At 45.1% G+C, this 17658-nt stretch overlaps 1 protein-coding gene across 2 annotated transcripts in view; it reads left to right on the top strand.

Annotated features, from left to right (window-relative positions):
- MARK1 (microtubule affinity regulating kinase 1) overlaps nucleotides 1-17658 on the top strand; it is a 118226-nt gene that overhangs the window by 97365 nt on the left and 3203 nt on the right. Inside the window, exons 14-17 of one of the 2 annotated variants that reach the window (XM_053908959.1) lie at nucleotides 6006-6106; nucleotides 7399-7563; nucleotides 8715-8966; nucleotides 15185-15229. In XM_053908959.1, the coding sequence (XP_053764934.1) occupies nucleotides 6006-6106; nucleotides 7399-7563; nucleotides 8715-8966; nucleotides 15185-15229 (563 nt within the window). The remainder of the gene's footprint in view (nucleotides 1-6005; nucleotides 6107-7398; nucleotides 7564-8714; nucleotides 8967-15184; nucleotides 15230-17658) is intronic. The other variant, XM_053908960.1, reaches the window with a different exon arrangement.

The following is a 17658-nucleotide window of genomic DNA, read 5'->3' as shown; positions in this document are numbered from 1 at the left end:
AATGAATCTGCGGTGTCGCTGGAAAATATATGCAGTTGAACGTGATGCAATAACTGGTTCAGGTGTGTATGTGGTGACAGACACACACAGACACACACACAAAATGAAAATCCAGAACCGACATTGTGGACAACACCCAGGAAGTAAGAATGGGGTGGAGATTAAAAGAAAAGGAGCCCACGCCTTTCAGCAAAAGATAAGATCGGAATAAGTTTTAAAAAAAGTCGTGGGAGGGGGCGCATCTGGGTGGCTCAGTCGGTTGGGCGCCCGGCTTTCGATTTCAGCTCCGGTCGTGATCCCAGGATCGAGCCCCGTGTCCGGCTCCACACTGAGCATGGGGCCTAAGATTCTCTCTCTCCTTCCATCCCTCTCCCCAGCTTGTGCACGTTCTCTCTCTTGCTCTCTCTCTCTCGAAAAAAAAAGAAAAAAGAGGAACAGTAGCATTGAGCAAACATGAGTTCAGGAACTTAGGGACAAACAACGTAAAAACAGAAATAGAACTTACAGCTTTTAAACCAACAGAGGAAAAAAAATTGGTTTAGCCTAGGGAAAGTAGGAAAAGAGAAGAAAAGGGAAGAAAGTACTTTAAATAGAAACATGAAGTAGAATACCAGAAAACCCAGCACAACCCTAATTGCAAAGGGGTTAAAACTCCCTAGCACCAACTGTCTCATGTCGTTCGTTGAAACCATATCTTTTTAAAACATGTGATTTGATTGTCGCTGCCTCAACTCTGAAATAGGTGTGCATAACCATTTTCAGAACAGATAAATATAACCACTTTACCTGCCCACTGATCTGTTTGGAAATGCTTTTTAACTCCAATAGAGTTTAAGACGTCATTAAGAAAAGTAGTTTTCCCAGGCAGGCCGTCATTTTCCCTTACCTAAACATCCGCTACGGGACACTTTCTGGAACATCATCACCCCACAGCACAGGAACAAAGAATCTGGTCCCTTATTTTCTGCCACCGCCCTACAGCGATCTGTCATTCCACTGGGGTGGATCTTACTTTCCCGTCGATATACTCAGCTGCCTCTTTCCTCCCGTTTCCATGTGGTGCTCTTGTCTAAAGTTCCCCCCTCACGTTATGAAAATGCCATTCATACAGGTCATTTCCAGCCCCACCTCCTGGATCGAGTGTCCTGGGACTGAGCACTCCGGATCTCGTCAGTCTTTCTGATTGTCGTATCGTGTCGTCCAGCTCTCAGCTGGATGCTGTCTTGTATTGTTGGCTGTCGCTTCCCCATGTAAACCTTCTCTCCCCTTGTTTGTAATCTCCTCCTGTGTGTCGACATGCCGATTCCTCAGAATCGTTGGTGCTGAGGCATGTGTGGCTTTTCAAAGCATGTTTAGTAAAGAGGGCGTAACAACTCTGACGCTGGTTTAAATTCAAGGTACTTATGCCACACTTCTTTATCATCTTGAAGGAAAAAAACAGCACAAGCCAAGATTCTCATAGAGAAATTTTGTTCTGAGCCCCTTGGTTCTAAATTTATCTTCATTTACTGTATTAATTTTGGCAATGCAAGAAACCAAAATAATACATTTTGTTTGATTTTAACAGTTCAGAAATGTCTCAAGAAAAACTAACAGTTTACCCTACCTTCCATTCTCCACTTCCAATGTGACTAGTGTTCTCATTTGGGAGAAATTCCTTTATAGGTTTTCCTTTTTAAAGAACACATAAATGAATATACGTGTACGTAGGGGATTTATTTTTTTATAAAAATGAGATCGTACTATATCCGTTACATCTTAATTTTCTCACTTAAAATATCATCGGGTCCTTGTACATCCGAACACCTGGGGCCACTGCGGTCCCTTGAGGGCCTGCACGTCTCTCCTCGGTACCGACAGACGCACGTGTCACAGTTTATTCCCCTGTCCGTGCGGTGTTTAGAGTTTTCAGCTTTTCAGAGGGTTTGTCCTTGGATACATAACGTTATTACTGTATTTCTCTTAAATACCTTCTCAGAAGTTTGGTTTCTGGGTGACCGGGTTTTTTTAACCTCAGGTGGCTCACCCCACTCTCCAGCGTCCCTGACTGCACAAGCCGCCCCCCTCACTCCCACCCTCTCATCCGGGGCCCCGGTGCTAATGCTGGGCGCTAATGCACGCTCCTGGCTATGTGCGTACCCTTGGAACATGCACAGTTAAATTTTTAATAGGCACTACCAGCGTAATTTCGATGGCTGGAGTAATTAGAGTAATTCTATCTCCACAAGCTCATCAGCAACTGGGTATTATCGACCTTTAAAATCGTTGCCTGAGGGCCAAAAAACAAAAAAGTATATCCTTTTTGTCATTAATTTGCATTTTCCAGACTACGGTGACATTGATGGCATGGCCCGCAAAGCATAAAATGTTTGTCATCTGACTCCTCACACAAAGTTTCCCGATCCCAAAATACAAAAGCCAGATACACAGCTCTGATCCCTTTCCTTTGAGGTAATGTCCAGGAGGAAGGAACTGAGCGTTTACAATCCAGGTGCTGTCACATTATGAAATATTGGTTGAAAAAATAAACATTTTTACCCTTGATTCTATTAATTTGTCTGTAAAATGGAGCATAATAGGGGCGGGCACCTGGGTGGCTCAGTCAGTTGAATGTCCGACTTCAGCTCAGGTCAGGATCTCCCGATTCATGGGTTCAAGCCCCGCACCGGGCTCTGTGCTGACAGCTGAGAGCCTGGCCCCTGTTTCGGATTCTGGGTCTCCCTCTCTGTCTGCCCCTCCCCTGCTCACACACACGCACGTACACGCTCTTTCTCTCTCTGTCTCTGTCTCTCAAAAATAAAAAATGTTTAAAAAAAATTTTTAAACAAAAAATGAAATATAACAGAAAATACTTAATGCACTCAAATGGCATGACATGGCTTTTCACTTTCTTTTTAAGTTTTTATTTAAATTCCAGTTAGTTAACATACAGTGCAATATTAACTTCAGGTGAACAATACAGTGATTCCGTATTGCCATACAACACCTGGTGCTGATCACAAGTGCCCTTAATCCCCACCCCCTGTTTTCCCTATCCCCCCTCCCACCTCCCTTCCGATGGCTTTTTGCTTTCTGATGGAAAAATAAATCATGAGATGAATAGATAATTTAGTAAGTCATGTAGTTTAGCAGTACTTTTTTAAGTTTTTTTTTTTTTTTTCCTTGGGAGAGAGACACAGAGACTCCCAAGGAGGCTCCACACTGTCAGTGCAGTCTGATGCAGGGCTCGATCTCACGAACTGTGAGACCGTGACCTGAGCCAAAACTAAGAGTTGGACGCTTAACCGACTGAGCCACCCACGCACCCCAACAGCACTTTTAATGTTTATGAATTAGAAACCTTTTTAAACCAGTAGTAAAATTTCTTACTTGTCAGTCTGCATTACTTAACATTGGTCTACTGTATGACTTAAGGGTGATACTGACAGGCTATAGAGAGCAGTGGGGGCAGGTCTGAGGTAAAGAGTTAAATAGATGTAATGGTTGGTGAAATTTGTTGGTTATCTGTATCATCTCTTTTATTTTTCGTCACCCACAACATCACAGACTCTAAACGATGGGAGTGTTTCTCTTTGTGAAAGACCTTAGGACTCTTTCTGCAGTAATAGGCAGGAAAAACAAACAATATTCTTCCCTTCCAGAAACTCCCATCCAAAAATTTTGCACGTAGCAGTTAATGGTAAGCTCTTGGCTAGTCTAGAAACGTGGAAGCCAGATGTTGAGTTTTGAAGATGCAAATATGTTACGCTGTTTTTTTTGTTTGTTTTTTTTTAACGTTTTATTTATTTTTGAGACCGGGAGAGACAGAGCATGAACGGGGGAGGGGCAGAGAGAGAGGGAGACACAGAATCTGAAACCGGCTCCAGGCTCTGAGCAGTCAGCACAGAGCCCGATGCGGGGCTTGAACTCACGGACAGTGAGATCGTGACCTGAGCCGAAGTCGGACGCTTAAGACACCCAGGCGCCCCAGTTATGCTGTTTTTTAATCAAAAGACAATAAAACTTGAAAATGTGTTTTTCAATGATATTCGTCACATATGCTAAGTAATACAAAATAGAAAATTTTGTGTCTTGTAAAAAATACTATTAATCACCATCTTTAAAAGAACAAGGGAAAGGAGAAACTACTTTCAGGGAGACTCAGAAAGGTTAAGATAATGATTATAAAATAAAATGTTTTACATAAAAATTATACCGTGATTATATAACATGCAGTCTAGTATAAAATAAGCCCAGGGGGTTGTCTACAGGGGTTGGTTTCTTAGGAAATGCAGAAAAATTTGTATATCCCCTTTAGGGAAGTTGCCAAGCTGAGAGTTAAGGGGTCTGCAAGGGTAGTTTCTCTCTAGGTCCCAAATCCTAAACAAAAAGAGCCTTACTTGTTCATCAGCCATCAGAGCTTTGTTATGTGAACTGGGAAAGTCAGTTCTAAAAGTTAGTTTTACAGATGAACCTGTATCACATGGAGTCAGTGAACCTGTGTTTCTATAACTTGTGCATGATCCTCGGCTGTTTGCCTGGTGGCCGGGGGGGGGGGGGGGGGGGGGTGCTGCTACCCCCAGTGTCACTGGCATCCAGGGGCAAAGAGAAGGGAGGTGGCGTGGGAAGCTCCCGAATCCAGAAGGTACAGTTTTGAAGGAGAAACTGTTCACACCATCACACTTGGAGAAGCAAAATAGTGTTACTGAAAATGGCCAGAGACAATTGGCCAGGAATTTGTGCACAATTAGGTTGCTCCTGTGACAATACAGCCCAAATGATGAAATCATCAAAAGTAAAGGGTTTTTTTTAAGAACTGTAATGCAAGCTAGTTTCATAATGCATCTCTCCATGGTGAAACCTGACTTCTCTGCCCTCACTTAATGTGGACAGTGTCTTACCTAAAAACATATTCTTCATAATCTTAGTCTGTTTGCTGCCGTACTTGTATAGCTTTTAATTTTTGTTTTTTGTGTAAATGGTGACAAAATTCCTTCCACCCAGGAACCTGCACTTTTGAAGAGTTTGAAATCTGCACTTTAACAGTTTTGTTTACATGAGGCTTCTTTGTTCCTCCAAACTTAGTTGAAGCATATATCTATTAACTTTCTTGCCCTTATGATTAAACACATTTTAAGTTGGTTATGTATTTTAGAGAATAGTGAAAGTTCGATTAGCCAGAAATAGGGTATTTTTTTCTGTTGGAATAAGGATTCAACAGAAGATTATGTATCCCTTTTGGAAGTCATTCCTGTACAGTTTAGTACTAGTAACTAGTTGGGATTTGGGCAGGCACGACAGCAGGGGTTATAGATCAGTGCTTGTGTGCATGACAAGGAGATTCTGTCCCTTTTTGCCTATTCCCTCTCATTTCTCCAGAACTTCTCAGACTCAGCTTGCCTCCTGGCTAAGACCTGCAATGAGGGAATGTCCTGAGGCCCTGCACACACACACTGTTGGTGGCCGCAGCAGGGCATGTCTCTGACCCTGGAGATTTAGTCCCCTCAACATTACCATTGACTGGGGTGGGTGGGGGGGGGTCCCCTGAGCAGGTGAAGAATGGCAGCCTGCAGGTTTCCAGGGGGCCGCCATTGTCACCGCCACAGGTTTCCGGTTTGTGGTGATGTTTCTCGTGGAGTCGTCTCTTGCCCCTGGTTCCATAGCGCTGCCTGTACCCCTGCCCCCACCCTTCTCCGGACCACCAGCTTAAAGGAAGAATAAAAATCCAACTTCCTTGTTGCTCCCAAACACCTGCTCACTGCTGCTATAGAGGACGAGCTAAAATCATACGAGCTCGTTAGGCTTTGCCTTTCACTCCTACAATCTGAGAGGGAGGGGGTGGGGGGGTGGGGGGGGGAGGGGAGGGAGGAGTGGGTGAGATCGAGCTTATTAATGTAAGGTTCTGATAAATGAAAATGCTGCCATGGATTTTTTTCTTCAAAGTCCTTTGCACCTTAAATTCATTTCTTTGACTTTCCACAGCTACAGCTACAATTTTAAGATGGCTTTTTTTTTCCCTCTTAAAGAGCAATGTCTATCCTGGAGGTAGCATGGCAAGAAGGAACACGTATGTGTGTGAAAGGAGTGCAGATCGATACGTGGCGTTGCAGAACGGAAAAGACAGCAGGTACCTGTCACAGCGCCACACGGTGCTGTCTTTGTCATCCTCGTGCAGGACTGCTCTTGCCCAAAGAGGAGCCGAACGGGTCAAGAGGAAAAGGGAGTCCTAGAGAGGATGGTTGCAAGCAGGCACTCGAACGAAGGCGTCTCCCCTCCTGTACCAGGATGGAAGGATGGGAACCTACTCTGGGGAAAGAGGAGATAAATGCTCTTACCCCGAGCTTTGCTAGATAAAATCTGGTAGTAAGTGTTCCCCTGTAACAAAGCACATCCTACTAGTCATCCTAATCTGATCTTAATTTCAGTCTTGTTCTCTTATCTATGTGCTGCTTCCTTTTTATCTTTGACTTCACTTTTTTTTAACCTTTGTTTCTTACCCTTCCCCCTCCCATCAGGCCATTGTTGTATCCAAATAATGAAGGTCTGCTTTTTCTTCCTCTAAAGAAATGTGGCCATCTTAACTGATGATTGAGAACCATAGAATTCTCAACATGTTTTATTTTCAAGAATGATAAATCATATTATTTTTATTATTTAAAAAATGTAGCTTCTTTTCATCGTGAGTTGTAAGGACTATTCGCCAATATAGTACCAAAGTGCAGGGAGCCTGTTCAAATAAAATTCTGTTCTTAGCCCCATTCCTCCTCATTTCAGTGGACTGGACAGGGCATGCTTACCACTGGTTTCCTCTCCATTAACGGACATGTAAAGTGTTATTATAAGGCGTGCAAAGTAAATGTATTATCCTCAGATAGAAGATCCTTCAGGCTAGAAAAGGAGTTGAGGATTGATTTCTGACGTATTACTTTTCCTATACCAAGTCCTAATCTGTAGCTCCTTTGACCTACGACAGTTAACCTATTGATTCATAATATGAGCTGAAAGCATTTTGATGATGTTTCTGGAGACTGTATTTTTGCTGTAATTACGAATTCTTATTGGATGAGGGACAATAAACCACAGCAGCATGTTACATCAAACTCTTGAGTGTTGGGAAGTGGAAAAGGTCTCCGATCATAAGAGGAACTTCATGCCTTCTCAGATTCGCATTTGTAGACCAAGCGTGTGTGAGCTCTTTTCAGTGGAAGGTGGTGGTAAATTCATTCTGTACCTTTTTGGCAAGAATACGGTTTTGTTATTCACGAATGACGCCACTAATGTAAATTCTTTTAAGTGTCTCAGTCATGAAAGGTACAGTCGATTTAGATTGTTGAAGGTCTATTTCTTAAATTTTAGTAAACTGCAGTTTCTCTTCTTTTTTACATTTCCATGGTCCTCTCCACTGTTTTCTGTCGAAAGCCTTACGGAGATGTCCGCAAGTAGCATATCTTCTGCAGGCTCGGCTGTGGCTTCTGCTGTCCCCTCGGCTCGACCACGCCACCAGAAGTCTATGTCCACTTCCGGCCACCCTGTCAAAGTTACACTGCCAACCATCAAAGACGGCTCTGAAGCTTACCGGCCCGGGTAACATGCTGGGTGCACCTCATTTCAAAACATAGCACCAGGGGCGCCTGGGTGGCTCAGTCGGTTAAGCATCCGACTCTGGATTTTGGTCATCATAATCTCATGGTTCGTGAGTTCGAGCCCTGCGTCGGGCTCTGCACTGACAGCGTGGAGCCTGCTTGGGATTCTCTCTCCCTCTCTCTGTGTCTCTGTGTCTGTGTGTGTGTGTGTGTGTGTGTGTGTCTCAAAAATAAATAAGTAAATATTAAAACAAAAATATATGATAGGCACCATCGCATTAAGAACTTTCTGAGAAGATTCGGTATCTGTAGCAAAGGGAAAAGTTGAATCGTAACATAAACATACCACATTCCTACCTGTTTTCAAAAATGTTGCTTATGACTTAAATCATTTTCTAGAGGAATTTTCTGTAAGGATCTTGTTTTAAATCCATCCCTGAAGTATTGCTGCCTGATTTGTCATTCAGGTAAATTGAATTTTTTATGATCTAACAACAAAAATACTTGAGACTGAGAATGAAGACTTCTGGCTAACCCTGGCTGCTGCCCAGTACCTTTTTGAAGTAAAACCAGACTTTCTGTTTCTCTGTCAGGGAAACAGATGATCTCAAAGAGCCCTTTTAGGTACAAAATGATATGCCTGTTTTTCTAGTATTTGTCTATGCTAGGATTTCTCCAATTCAGGAACGTCTTTAGTTCGGTTTGTTATTCGTATTGGTGATGTCCTGTAGCATCGTGCTGTCCCTGAGGCCTAGCTTGTAAATAGGAAATGACTCCATTCAGATGCTTTCTGATAAATAATAAAATCCATGTTCCACGTTGCTGAATGGTTGAAATTAAGAGAATAGTGAAAAAATATACATGCAGCAGCCCCAGTCTGCCATTCCTGATACTGAAGGGTATTTGTATCCTTGTTTCAATAACTTCTCAATCCTTAATAACTGTATTTTTATAAAAGGCGTTTAGTTGCAGACTGAAATGTTATCCCTCTCCGTGCAGTGATACCCTAAATGCAGCTAACGCGTGGATGTCTAACATGAGCAGAGAAAATGGGGCCTAACGAAAGTAGCCATGGCAAGGTTCGGGTAGTTTTTAGCATGAGAGCTCTCTCTGCCATTATTCTGAATAATAGATCTTCATTTGTCCCCACAGGGCGACCCAGCGAGCGCCTGCTGCTTCCCCATCTGCTCACAGTATTAGTGCCAGCACCCCAGACCGAACCCGCTTCCCCCGGGGGAGCTCCAGCCGCAGTACTTTCCACGGCGAACAGCTCCGGGAGCGACGCAGCGCGGCACACAACGGGCCACCCGCTTCCCCTTCCCACGAGACGGGCGCCTTCGCGCACGCCAGGAGGGGAACGTCAACGGGTATAATAAGCAAAATAACATCCAAATTCGTGCGCAGGTCAGTACCGAGGTGCTGTGGTGTTTTGCTTCCTCTAGGAATTAGAAAGGAGACGTGTTTTTGTTTTGTTTTTTTTTCTTTAATCTTTGCGGTGATTTTCCAGAGTGGTTTCATGGTATTTCACCAGAGCCCCTCTTTTACAGAAGTTTGAAGAAGAAAATCAAAGCAGATGTAAAGTATTTTTTCCCCTAAGAGACAGAGAAAAAAATGCGCAAGATAAGAATTTTTAAATTGTATAAAACAGATTGGAAAGAGCAAAAATTTGACATTAAAAAAAAAAAATGTGTGTGTTTTAACAAAAAGATTATCCCCAACTCAAAACCCTGGATTTAAAAAGAGGAAATCAGAGTTTCCATTTATCCTTCAAATAATATGTCTTGGGAATACTTCTAAATCACTCAGTAATAATATCTAGTTCACTTTTTTTTCCTTCCCTGTGAAAAGCCTGTGTACTGGAGTCACATAGATGACTTAAATAATTTTACATCCCAAAGCCTAACGTGAAAATACAGCAGACACACAATGAATACAAGCATAGCAAACTTCTGATCAGATAGCGGAATTGTGCTCTCTTCTAAAGCGTAAGCATGATCGCACAGCACATATTGATTGTGGAGGTTGCTGAACACAGTGCGGTGGCTGTCCATTTGATATATTATTAGGTCCTCCTAAAAGCCTGCTAGAATCCTGTATGTACAAAGCCCTGTGCTAGGAGCAAGACGCAAAGGTGAACAAGACCGCGTCTGTGCACAGTCCTGAAAGGGGCAGGCCTGTAAGCAGCTGGCCGTGATGGGAAGCAATACAGCAGCGGCCTGGGGTGGCCCGGGGACGGCACAGGCAGTGACGAGGGGGAAGGGTAAAGCTCTGTACCATATAGACATTTGAGCAGGGAGAGTTGTTACGCTTGCTTTAAAACGGGAGGAGTTATTATGCTTGCTGTGAAAGATACTAATTAAATACTTAATTGTCCAGGTTATTAGTGTTTTAGGATTTCAAAGAGTGTGAGTAGAAAAGAGAAGAACAGCTTTAGTCTCCTGTCTTCTCATGGACCAGTTTGCCCAAGATCACGGCTGAATTTAAAACTTAATTTTTTTTTTATGTTTATTCATTTTTGAGAGAGAGAGAGACACAGAGCATGAGCAGGGGAGGGGCAGAGAGAGAGGGAGACACAGAATCCGAAGCAGGCTCCAGGCTCTGAGCTGTCACTACAGAGCCTGATGCAGGGCTTGAACTCATGAACCGCGAGATCATGACCTGAGTCGAAGTCGGACGATCAATTGACTGAGCCACCCAGGCGTCCCTGAATTTAAAACTTTAAATACTCAAACACAACATCAATTTCTAACCGTATCAACAATGATGTACCATTTGGGCACAGACCATGCAGCCTGACACCTTGAGAGAGAAAGACCCACAAGCTCAGACTCTGCATGACAGACTATAATGCTGGCTGTCCACCTGCAGGGTCCTAGTTAGATTAGCAGTGGTTTCTGCTGTTGGAATGTGGCTCACTATTTAAAGCCCTTTTTAAAAGCCAGTACTTTCTCCTGATTAAGCCAGGATTCATTTCAAAGTGAAGGAAAATGGTTTTGAGTTGCAAAGCCTGATCACTAATTGTACATGAAGCCTTGTGTAAAATATTTCCCTTTACTTTGCAATGAAAATTTTGATTCTAGAGAGAACATAGTAAAAGGGCCCTTGACAGGAGGTCAGGACAGAATGCAAGAAAGTGGCCTGGAGACGGTCTGTTGGGTGGTTGGATGAAGGGTTGCCACAGAGCCATCAGTTTAAGAGATGTGAGGCCCTGCCCGTGCTGGGCACCGTACCGGGTGCTGTTGGTACGGCCGTGAGCGAGACCGACGCGGCCCCCGCTCCAGGAGCAGCTCGCACAGTTCTGCCGCCTTGCACGCAGTTGAAATGTTTTCCCGCTCGCTTTTAGGTTTCCTCCTCCCTCTCAAACTAGCTATTCCTTCTCGGGCTGTTTGCTGGTTCTTTTCAGGTCCCCTTGCCTTTCCCCCTGACCTCTGTCAGATCGCCCCAGCGTTCAGGGCTTCGGACACGTTCTCTTCTCTGGCTGGCCTCACTGTTGCGGTGATCGCATTCAGGCCCATGACCCTGCATTCCGTCCCACGTTAACAACTCCCACACTTCTGCCTTTAGCCCAGCTCTCTCCTCTGAACTACAGACTCACATATCCAGTGTCTACCCAGCCTCTGCACGCCGACATGTGATGGTCTCCCAGACTGAGCGTGTCCAAAATCCAGCTCTCTCTCCTCTTCCCAGGAGCATCCTCCCTCATTCTTCACCACATTGGGTACCGACAGCACCGTCCCTCTGGTTCTCGGACCACAAACCTTGAGTTATTTCTGAGAGCACACGCCGGGCCTGCTGGCCTGTGGCCGTGGCTCTCTGCCGTCCCAGCATCTCCTGGACGTAGCTTCTCGGTCGCCGAACCCACCGCTCGTCTTCCCCCCTGCGAACAGGTCTCTTCGCTCCCGCCCTTGGCCCCCTCTTCTGTGTTCAGCATTGTCTGTCCCCTTGCTTTTACCCTGCTCAGAATACAATTTGAAGCCCGCAGTGGCCTCCGAGGCCCTACACGGTCTGGCCGTGCATTTCTGCTCTGACCCCTCTTCTGCCCCTTCCCCTCGCTGGTCCCACACCGGCCACACGGGGCACCTGAATGTCCTCACGCACTCCAGGCCCGGGCGGGATCTCGTACCCGCTGTTCCTTCTGCCCCGAGTCCTCGTCCCCCACGCCGCGGCCGGCTTCTTCCACATCACCTTTGGGTCTTTGCTGCAGTGTCCCTTCCTCGGTGAGACCTTCCTCAGTCCCCTCTTTACAATCACAGCCTCCTCCTCCCGACATGCCCTCTCCCAGCTCTGTATTCCTCCACAGCGCTCCACACTACCTGCCCGAACACCCCGCTCGGCGTGGCGTTCACCGTCTCTCTCTTCCAGCTCTGAGATGAGCCCCTTGAGAACCTGGATGTGCTTGTTTGCTTTGTTTTCTGCTAAATCTTCTGCTGAGTATCGAGTGCCTACTATGACACAGAAGATGACATTCGATAAACATTTCCTTATTTGGTCAAATAGTGCGGAAGACAAATTTTTAAAGTGAGCAAATAAAGTTGTCATGAATCCTGGTAAGTGCCGGGCAGGAAGCGGGTCCCAAAATAGAGAATAAGGCTGGGGGCTAAGGGCGTTCAGAGGTAGCCTCCGAGGGGAGCCAGCATGAACATTTCTGAAGTTCCACGATGTTCTTCTCAGCTTCTGAACACGTCACATAGCAGAGGGACCTGGGAGGCTGCCGGGGCGGGGGAGAGGGCAGGAAGGAGGTTGTTTGCTGACGTTTGTCAGCAGTTTGGTAGCAGATTTTAACATCTTTTGATTTTTGACATGTTTTAATTAATCCTGGGTCTGGTTAGAGAAGAGGAAAAATTCGCACTTCTCCCGTGAGGTGACCTGTCACCACGTGGACAGCTTTGGCTTTGCGGACGTGTTTGCGTTCGCTGCCGCGCGTACAGGATTCCCTCACGTCCCACTGTGTAGCTTGAGAGCGGGCTGTGCAGACACCGCCCACGATCTGATGCAGGAGACCGGCAAAGCATCGGTCTCGGGACCAGGAGTGAACCTGCCGGCTTCTGCAGCCGCGGGCAGGCTGGAAGGGCACTGGGTCTTCTGTACGTGCAGCATGTTGCACTTTGGGGAGGGCTGGAGCCTCGGAGGTAAACTGGAGAGTTTCTTGATGTTCCGGAGCTGTTCCAGCCTTACTATTTGTTACTCTCACCTCAGCTCCCACATTGTCAGTCCTTCCCACTCGCGTCTTCCTGAGTCCATCCTGGGTTCAATTCCCGCCCTTCTCTCTGTTCCCTTTGCCCTCCTCACTCCGCTGTGCCTAAGGCCGGAAGAAATGGAACCCGCACGCGGGCAGCCCACGTGGCCAGCAGCACAACTGGGAACGCTCAGGGGCAGGGCTGATCCGGGCCCAACCTGGCCCCACGACGCCTCACGTACTTCGGGACCAACTACATCGTGTGCCACCAACTGCTTAAAAAGATGGAAAGACAGGATGTTGCAGGGGAAATAGGAAAGGGATCTGGGTTGCTAAACTTGAAGAAGGGAAGGATAGAGACTAGTTCAGAGTTAATCATTCATGTATTTGAAAACGGTGATGGCAAAGAAGAAGCCAGTTAGTAAGTTCTTCCCGGCCGGTGAGGAGGCTGTAGGCTGAAACGACCACGTGAGAGAGTGGCTTTCTGGTCTTAGGAAAGAACTTGCCAGTTAGGAAGGTGATTTTCCACTAGAGTCCTCCTCAGTCAAGGGAGGATGTAGACGCACTATTTCAAAAGCCTTTTAAATAGCATTTAGAACCGTTTGTTTTGCACAGGTTCTATAGAGCTGCTGTGTAAACTGGAGATTAGATCAAACCTTAAGAGTTTTTAACCATAGCTCTCTCTTAATAGGCAATAACCAAATTCGTTCAGTTGAGTATGTCTTGCTATGTGTAAGATATTTGGCTTCTTTTTTTAAGTCTTAAATGTTGGAGAGCCCTGCCACGCCGCATATGGTGTTAGAGCCAGCTGGCTTTCTGTACCCCCAGCCGCCTCCCTCCGTGGCGACTGGACGATTTGAAACCTTCACCAGGTAGCAGACATGCTTGAAGTCAGGGTTTCTGTTGGCATCCAGGAGGCAGGAGCAGGGTGCGGGAACGACGTGACCCGTCGTTGAGAGTTTCAACAATTGCAGCAGGGGAAGTAGTGTCAGAGGAGGGTGTCGTCCTAATGCTTACAGTTCAGCAGCAGTGGAATAGGTGTTTGCTAACAATGACTTACAAGGCAAAATACAAAGAGAACAGAAGCCCCATGAGACGTGTATTCCTTTGTATGAAAGCGGTGGCATCACTGTCTTTCCCAGCTGCTGGGCTGCCCTCCAGTCTATACCAGCACACCAACATGTGACTGAAAATGTACACGTCAGTGTTTTATTTATGTGCGTGTGCTGTAATAAAGATAAATTTTACATAGATGTCATTGAAGCATTACACTTCCTGTTGAAAACGCCAGTCATTAAACATAGAAATTTAAGAAACCACAATCCGAATGCAAAAATACGTCTTCTTTGTCCTTTTTGATTCAGAGAGCGAGATGGTTTTTACACAGTATGTTTGTCAAGAAAGGCGATGCATAAGTCATTCGTATTTTTAACCTCCAGTTCGAGTTTTAGAGCTTAGTGTATGGATATGATTTGGTAATTTAGGGAATGAGGAAAGTGGCCCTGATTTTATTCCTGTTGCATTCACTTTACATAAATAGTATAAATGTTTCCAGAATGGTTAAAACATTAAGAAAACATGAACTTAAGGGTTTGAGTTGGTTATTTTTTTTCCCAGCGATGTGGTATTTCGCTATCCCAAGTCAGCTCCGCACATTTTAACTGGTGTGTAGCTCGATGCTCCTGTGTCGATTCTTAATTGCATTTGACAATGACAGAGTAGTTAAAATTTTGGTAGACTTAAAAACCATTCATGATGTTCAACAAAAGGACAAGTAGTGGAGTTTTCCTGGTTTTATTTCACAGGTGGATGTCCAGGTAAGATCAATGTTTCTGTTTAAGACTGATTTCATGTTTTAGACTCACCTGCTTGGATAGGCTGTTGGTTTGCTGTAACATTTCATCATGTGCATGAATAATGAGTGTCACATCTGAAGTTAAGTTAATTGCTTATGCAAAAATCAGTACTTGTTTTTAGAAACACTTCTGTATGTTGAACTTTAACTACAAGGCTAATTTCTGTATTTTCTAAATTGAGCGACTACTAGAATTACGTTTAATAACCAATACGAAGTTGGATCTTGCTGTTGAAAATTATTAAATGGTTTTAACTGTAGATTGAACGGAACGCAACCAAACGATAAATTCTGACTTTAAAATTGTGACTGGGAATTGGAAGATCCCGCTTAAAGAAAACGAAAACAAAAGCAGTCCTAGACTGTCAAGCTGGCATCTCCTCTCTGACAATACCCAGTAGACGCTCAATAAGATGACCGTTAAGCTGGTGCCGTGAAAGCGTGCAAAGCGGTGTCCGACTGCCTAGTAACCGAGAAGTGTTGCGCTGGAAGTTTGCTTAACGAGTTAACTTTAAAATCATGTTAGATGCAGGTTTTCTTGATCTATTTTTCACTCTTATCATTAAATCTCCACCTTCACTTTGTTTTGAGGGATCCAAGTGAAGGCGAAGCCAGTGGCAGAACAGACACCTCAAGGTGAGGAGCCACTATTATACTTCGCTGCTAGGCCCCCGTGTGTGAAGCCGCGCCCTCGAAATACCCACGGCACCTCATAAAGCTGAATAGAGCCAATAGCCAGATAGTATGTGTGTTTTCAATTGTTCTATCGGGACGGGTCTTCCTGACGTCGCCTGGCGTTTAATGAGGTTTAAGTTAATTCGAGTGTGTGTTCTCTAAACATTACTTTGACGGGTAGGCCTTGTAGAGAAGTAGCCTTCCTGTCCTACAAAATACACCCTAGCAGGAGAGAATTCTTAGAGGGATATGGATCGATTTTTTTTCTCACCAAAAGGATGTAACTAAAATTAGATAATACAGAACACTGGGCTAACCAGATGTGTAGGAAGGTTTAGCGTGAGAAGGACATGTTAGGTTGAGCATTCAGTGGTAGGCCACATTTTAGGACTGTCACCCAGCCTCCCTGGTGGCTTTTGACGTCCAGCGCTGGCTGTGTGATCCTGCTGACACCGGGTTTCAAACGTGAGCCCCATCCGAATTCCGGGGGGTGGGGGGACTTGGGCGGGAGGTACCGATGCTGCTGGTTTGGGGAGCACCTTAGTGACGTGTTTGTACCTGTGTCCATGTTTTCAAACGGGAAGTTGAAGAAAAGAAGGCATGAAGTCATTTTGAGTGTATCCCAGCATTAAAGGATCCCATACGCATCGCAGAACCTCGACAGGCAGTTCCTCAGTATGACAGATGCCCCAGCTTCATTCAGGAGCTATTTTGGGCCCAGCTGAGCACAAGCCCCAATTTAACTTCTACTTCTTAAAATTAATAGAAATATAAAACACAACGAGCTTTGGAAAAACTTTATCAGGCATTCCTACGCAATCTTTTTTTGCCACCTGTGCTCTATTTGCTTAGTCACAATAGTGGGAATGTTTCTTTATTGAGTTAGGTGCCCGAGTCACCCCGGTAGGCAGCCAGAGGGAGGCGGGACAGATATCCTGGACTTTTCTTCTGCCTGTGAAAGAGACATGAAGGACATTTGTTTTCAGCTCGTCCCTCACTCAGTCATCACTTTTGAGCCTCTTGTGTCTCTTCCTGCCTTTCCACTAAATTCCCCTGCCCGGAGACACCTGATAGTGTAGGGAGAGTCACAGGTGGCCGCTGATGGTCTCCATGCATTTTATCCTCGCGATGTGACTACATGTCCCTTTGGTTGTTGGGTTTGGGCGGAGGGGAGGTTTTTTGCTTTTCAACAAACTTCTTGAATCCCTACTATCTACAGGGTCCTAGCTGGCCATTTAATTCTCATAGCGGCCATTTTACATGGAAGGAACAGCATGAGGTCCTGTCACTGCAGAGCTGTGGCCGGGCGCGACCGTGAACAGCGCAGGCTCCGGGCCAGACCCCGTGGGTCTGAGCTGTGTCTTCCCCCTTACCTAGCCATGTGACTTTAGGAGGTCACTCTAACTCTCCTGCCCCCACTTCCTCATCCCAGCTGCCTTCTAGGGTTGTTAGGCTAAATGAGTAAATAATGCGTGTTAGGCGCTTGGCACAGTTCCTGGCACCTAGTAAGTGCCCGATAAATGTTAGCAATTCTAATTAGAATTAGCATTTTCTGGATCTTTCTACAGTTAATGTCACTAGTGGCGATGCCTGTGAGATACACGTAGAGAAACATCTTGTGTGTACCTGTCGTCCTAAGGTCACCAGGTTTCCCTGGTGGAACGGAAGGAAAACTTGGTTGCTGGTCTGTGCGTTTCAGCTCATTAGCTCTGTGACCTTAGAAAAGTAATGTACGTTTCCTAGCCATCAGTTCTGTTTTTAAAATGAGTGTTCAATCACGTGTTCTCTTGGGTCCCTTCCAGCCCTAGCATGCTGATTCCATAACCGGACTCGTGCATACGGACCTCACGAGATCCGCACGCCCAGGGAGGCTTACGATGCAGTGGCTTAGACTCAGTGAGCACAAAGAACATGGTAGAGAAGACGCTGAAATAAATACTGTCCATATTTACCTAACAGTCTTTAGAAATTCATTTTTTCTACTTACTCCTCTCCTTATTTTCTCAAGCTTGTATAGTTTGCAGAGCGGTGGGCTCAGGTACCAGGAATGAGGAGGAAAGCACGTATGCAAATGTACACATAAGAATTCACATACACAGATGTGCACATGAATGTATATTAGAGGATAATGTTGATATAAAGTATGTATAAATACAAAATATGTATGTAGTAGGTTATAAATCCCTCTCAAAGTATATCCTTTCTTCTTGAAATCACATATAAGTGAGACAGGTTAGCAAGTAAGAATTGCAACATCTGTCTTTAGAAAATGGCTCCACAAATTTAACTATAGGTCTTCTGAATCATAAATAATCTAGTCTAGCTTTCTACGATTATTTGAAGTTGGTTCTGTGGTTCTGTGTTATTTATGGGAGGCCTACAGTAAGGAC

The sequence above is a fragment of the Panthera pardus genome, unplaced genomic scaffold (genome assembly GCF_024362965.1).
Source record: "Panthera pardus isolate Hobbes unplaced genomic scaffold, ASM2436296v1 HiC_scaffold_21, whole genome shotgun sequence".
Taxonomy (NCBI): domain Eukaryota; kingdom Metazoa; phylum Chordata; class Mammalia; order Carnivora; family Felidae; genus Panthera; species Panthera pardus.
The sequence above is the reverse complement of the archived record's forward strand: the minus strand, read 5'-3'. Positions and strand labels throughout refer to the sequence as shown.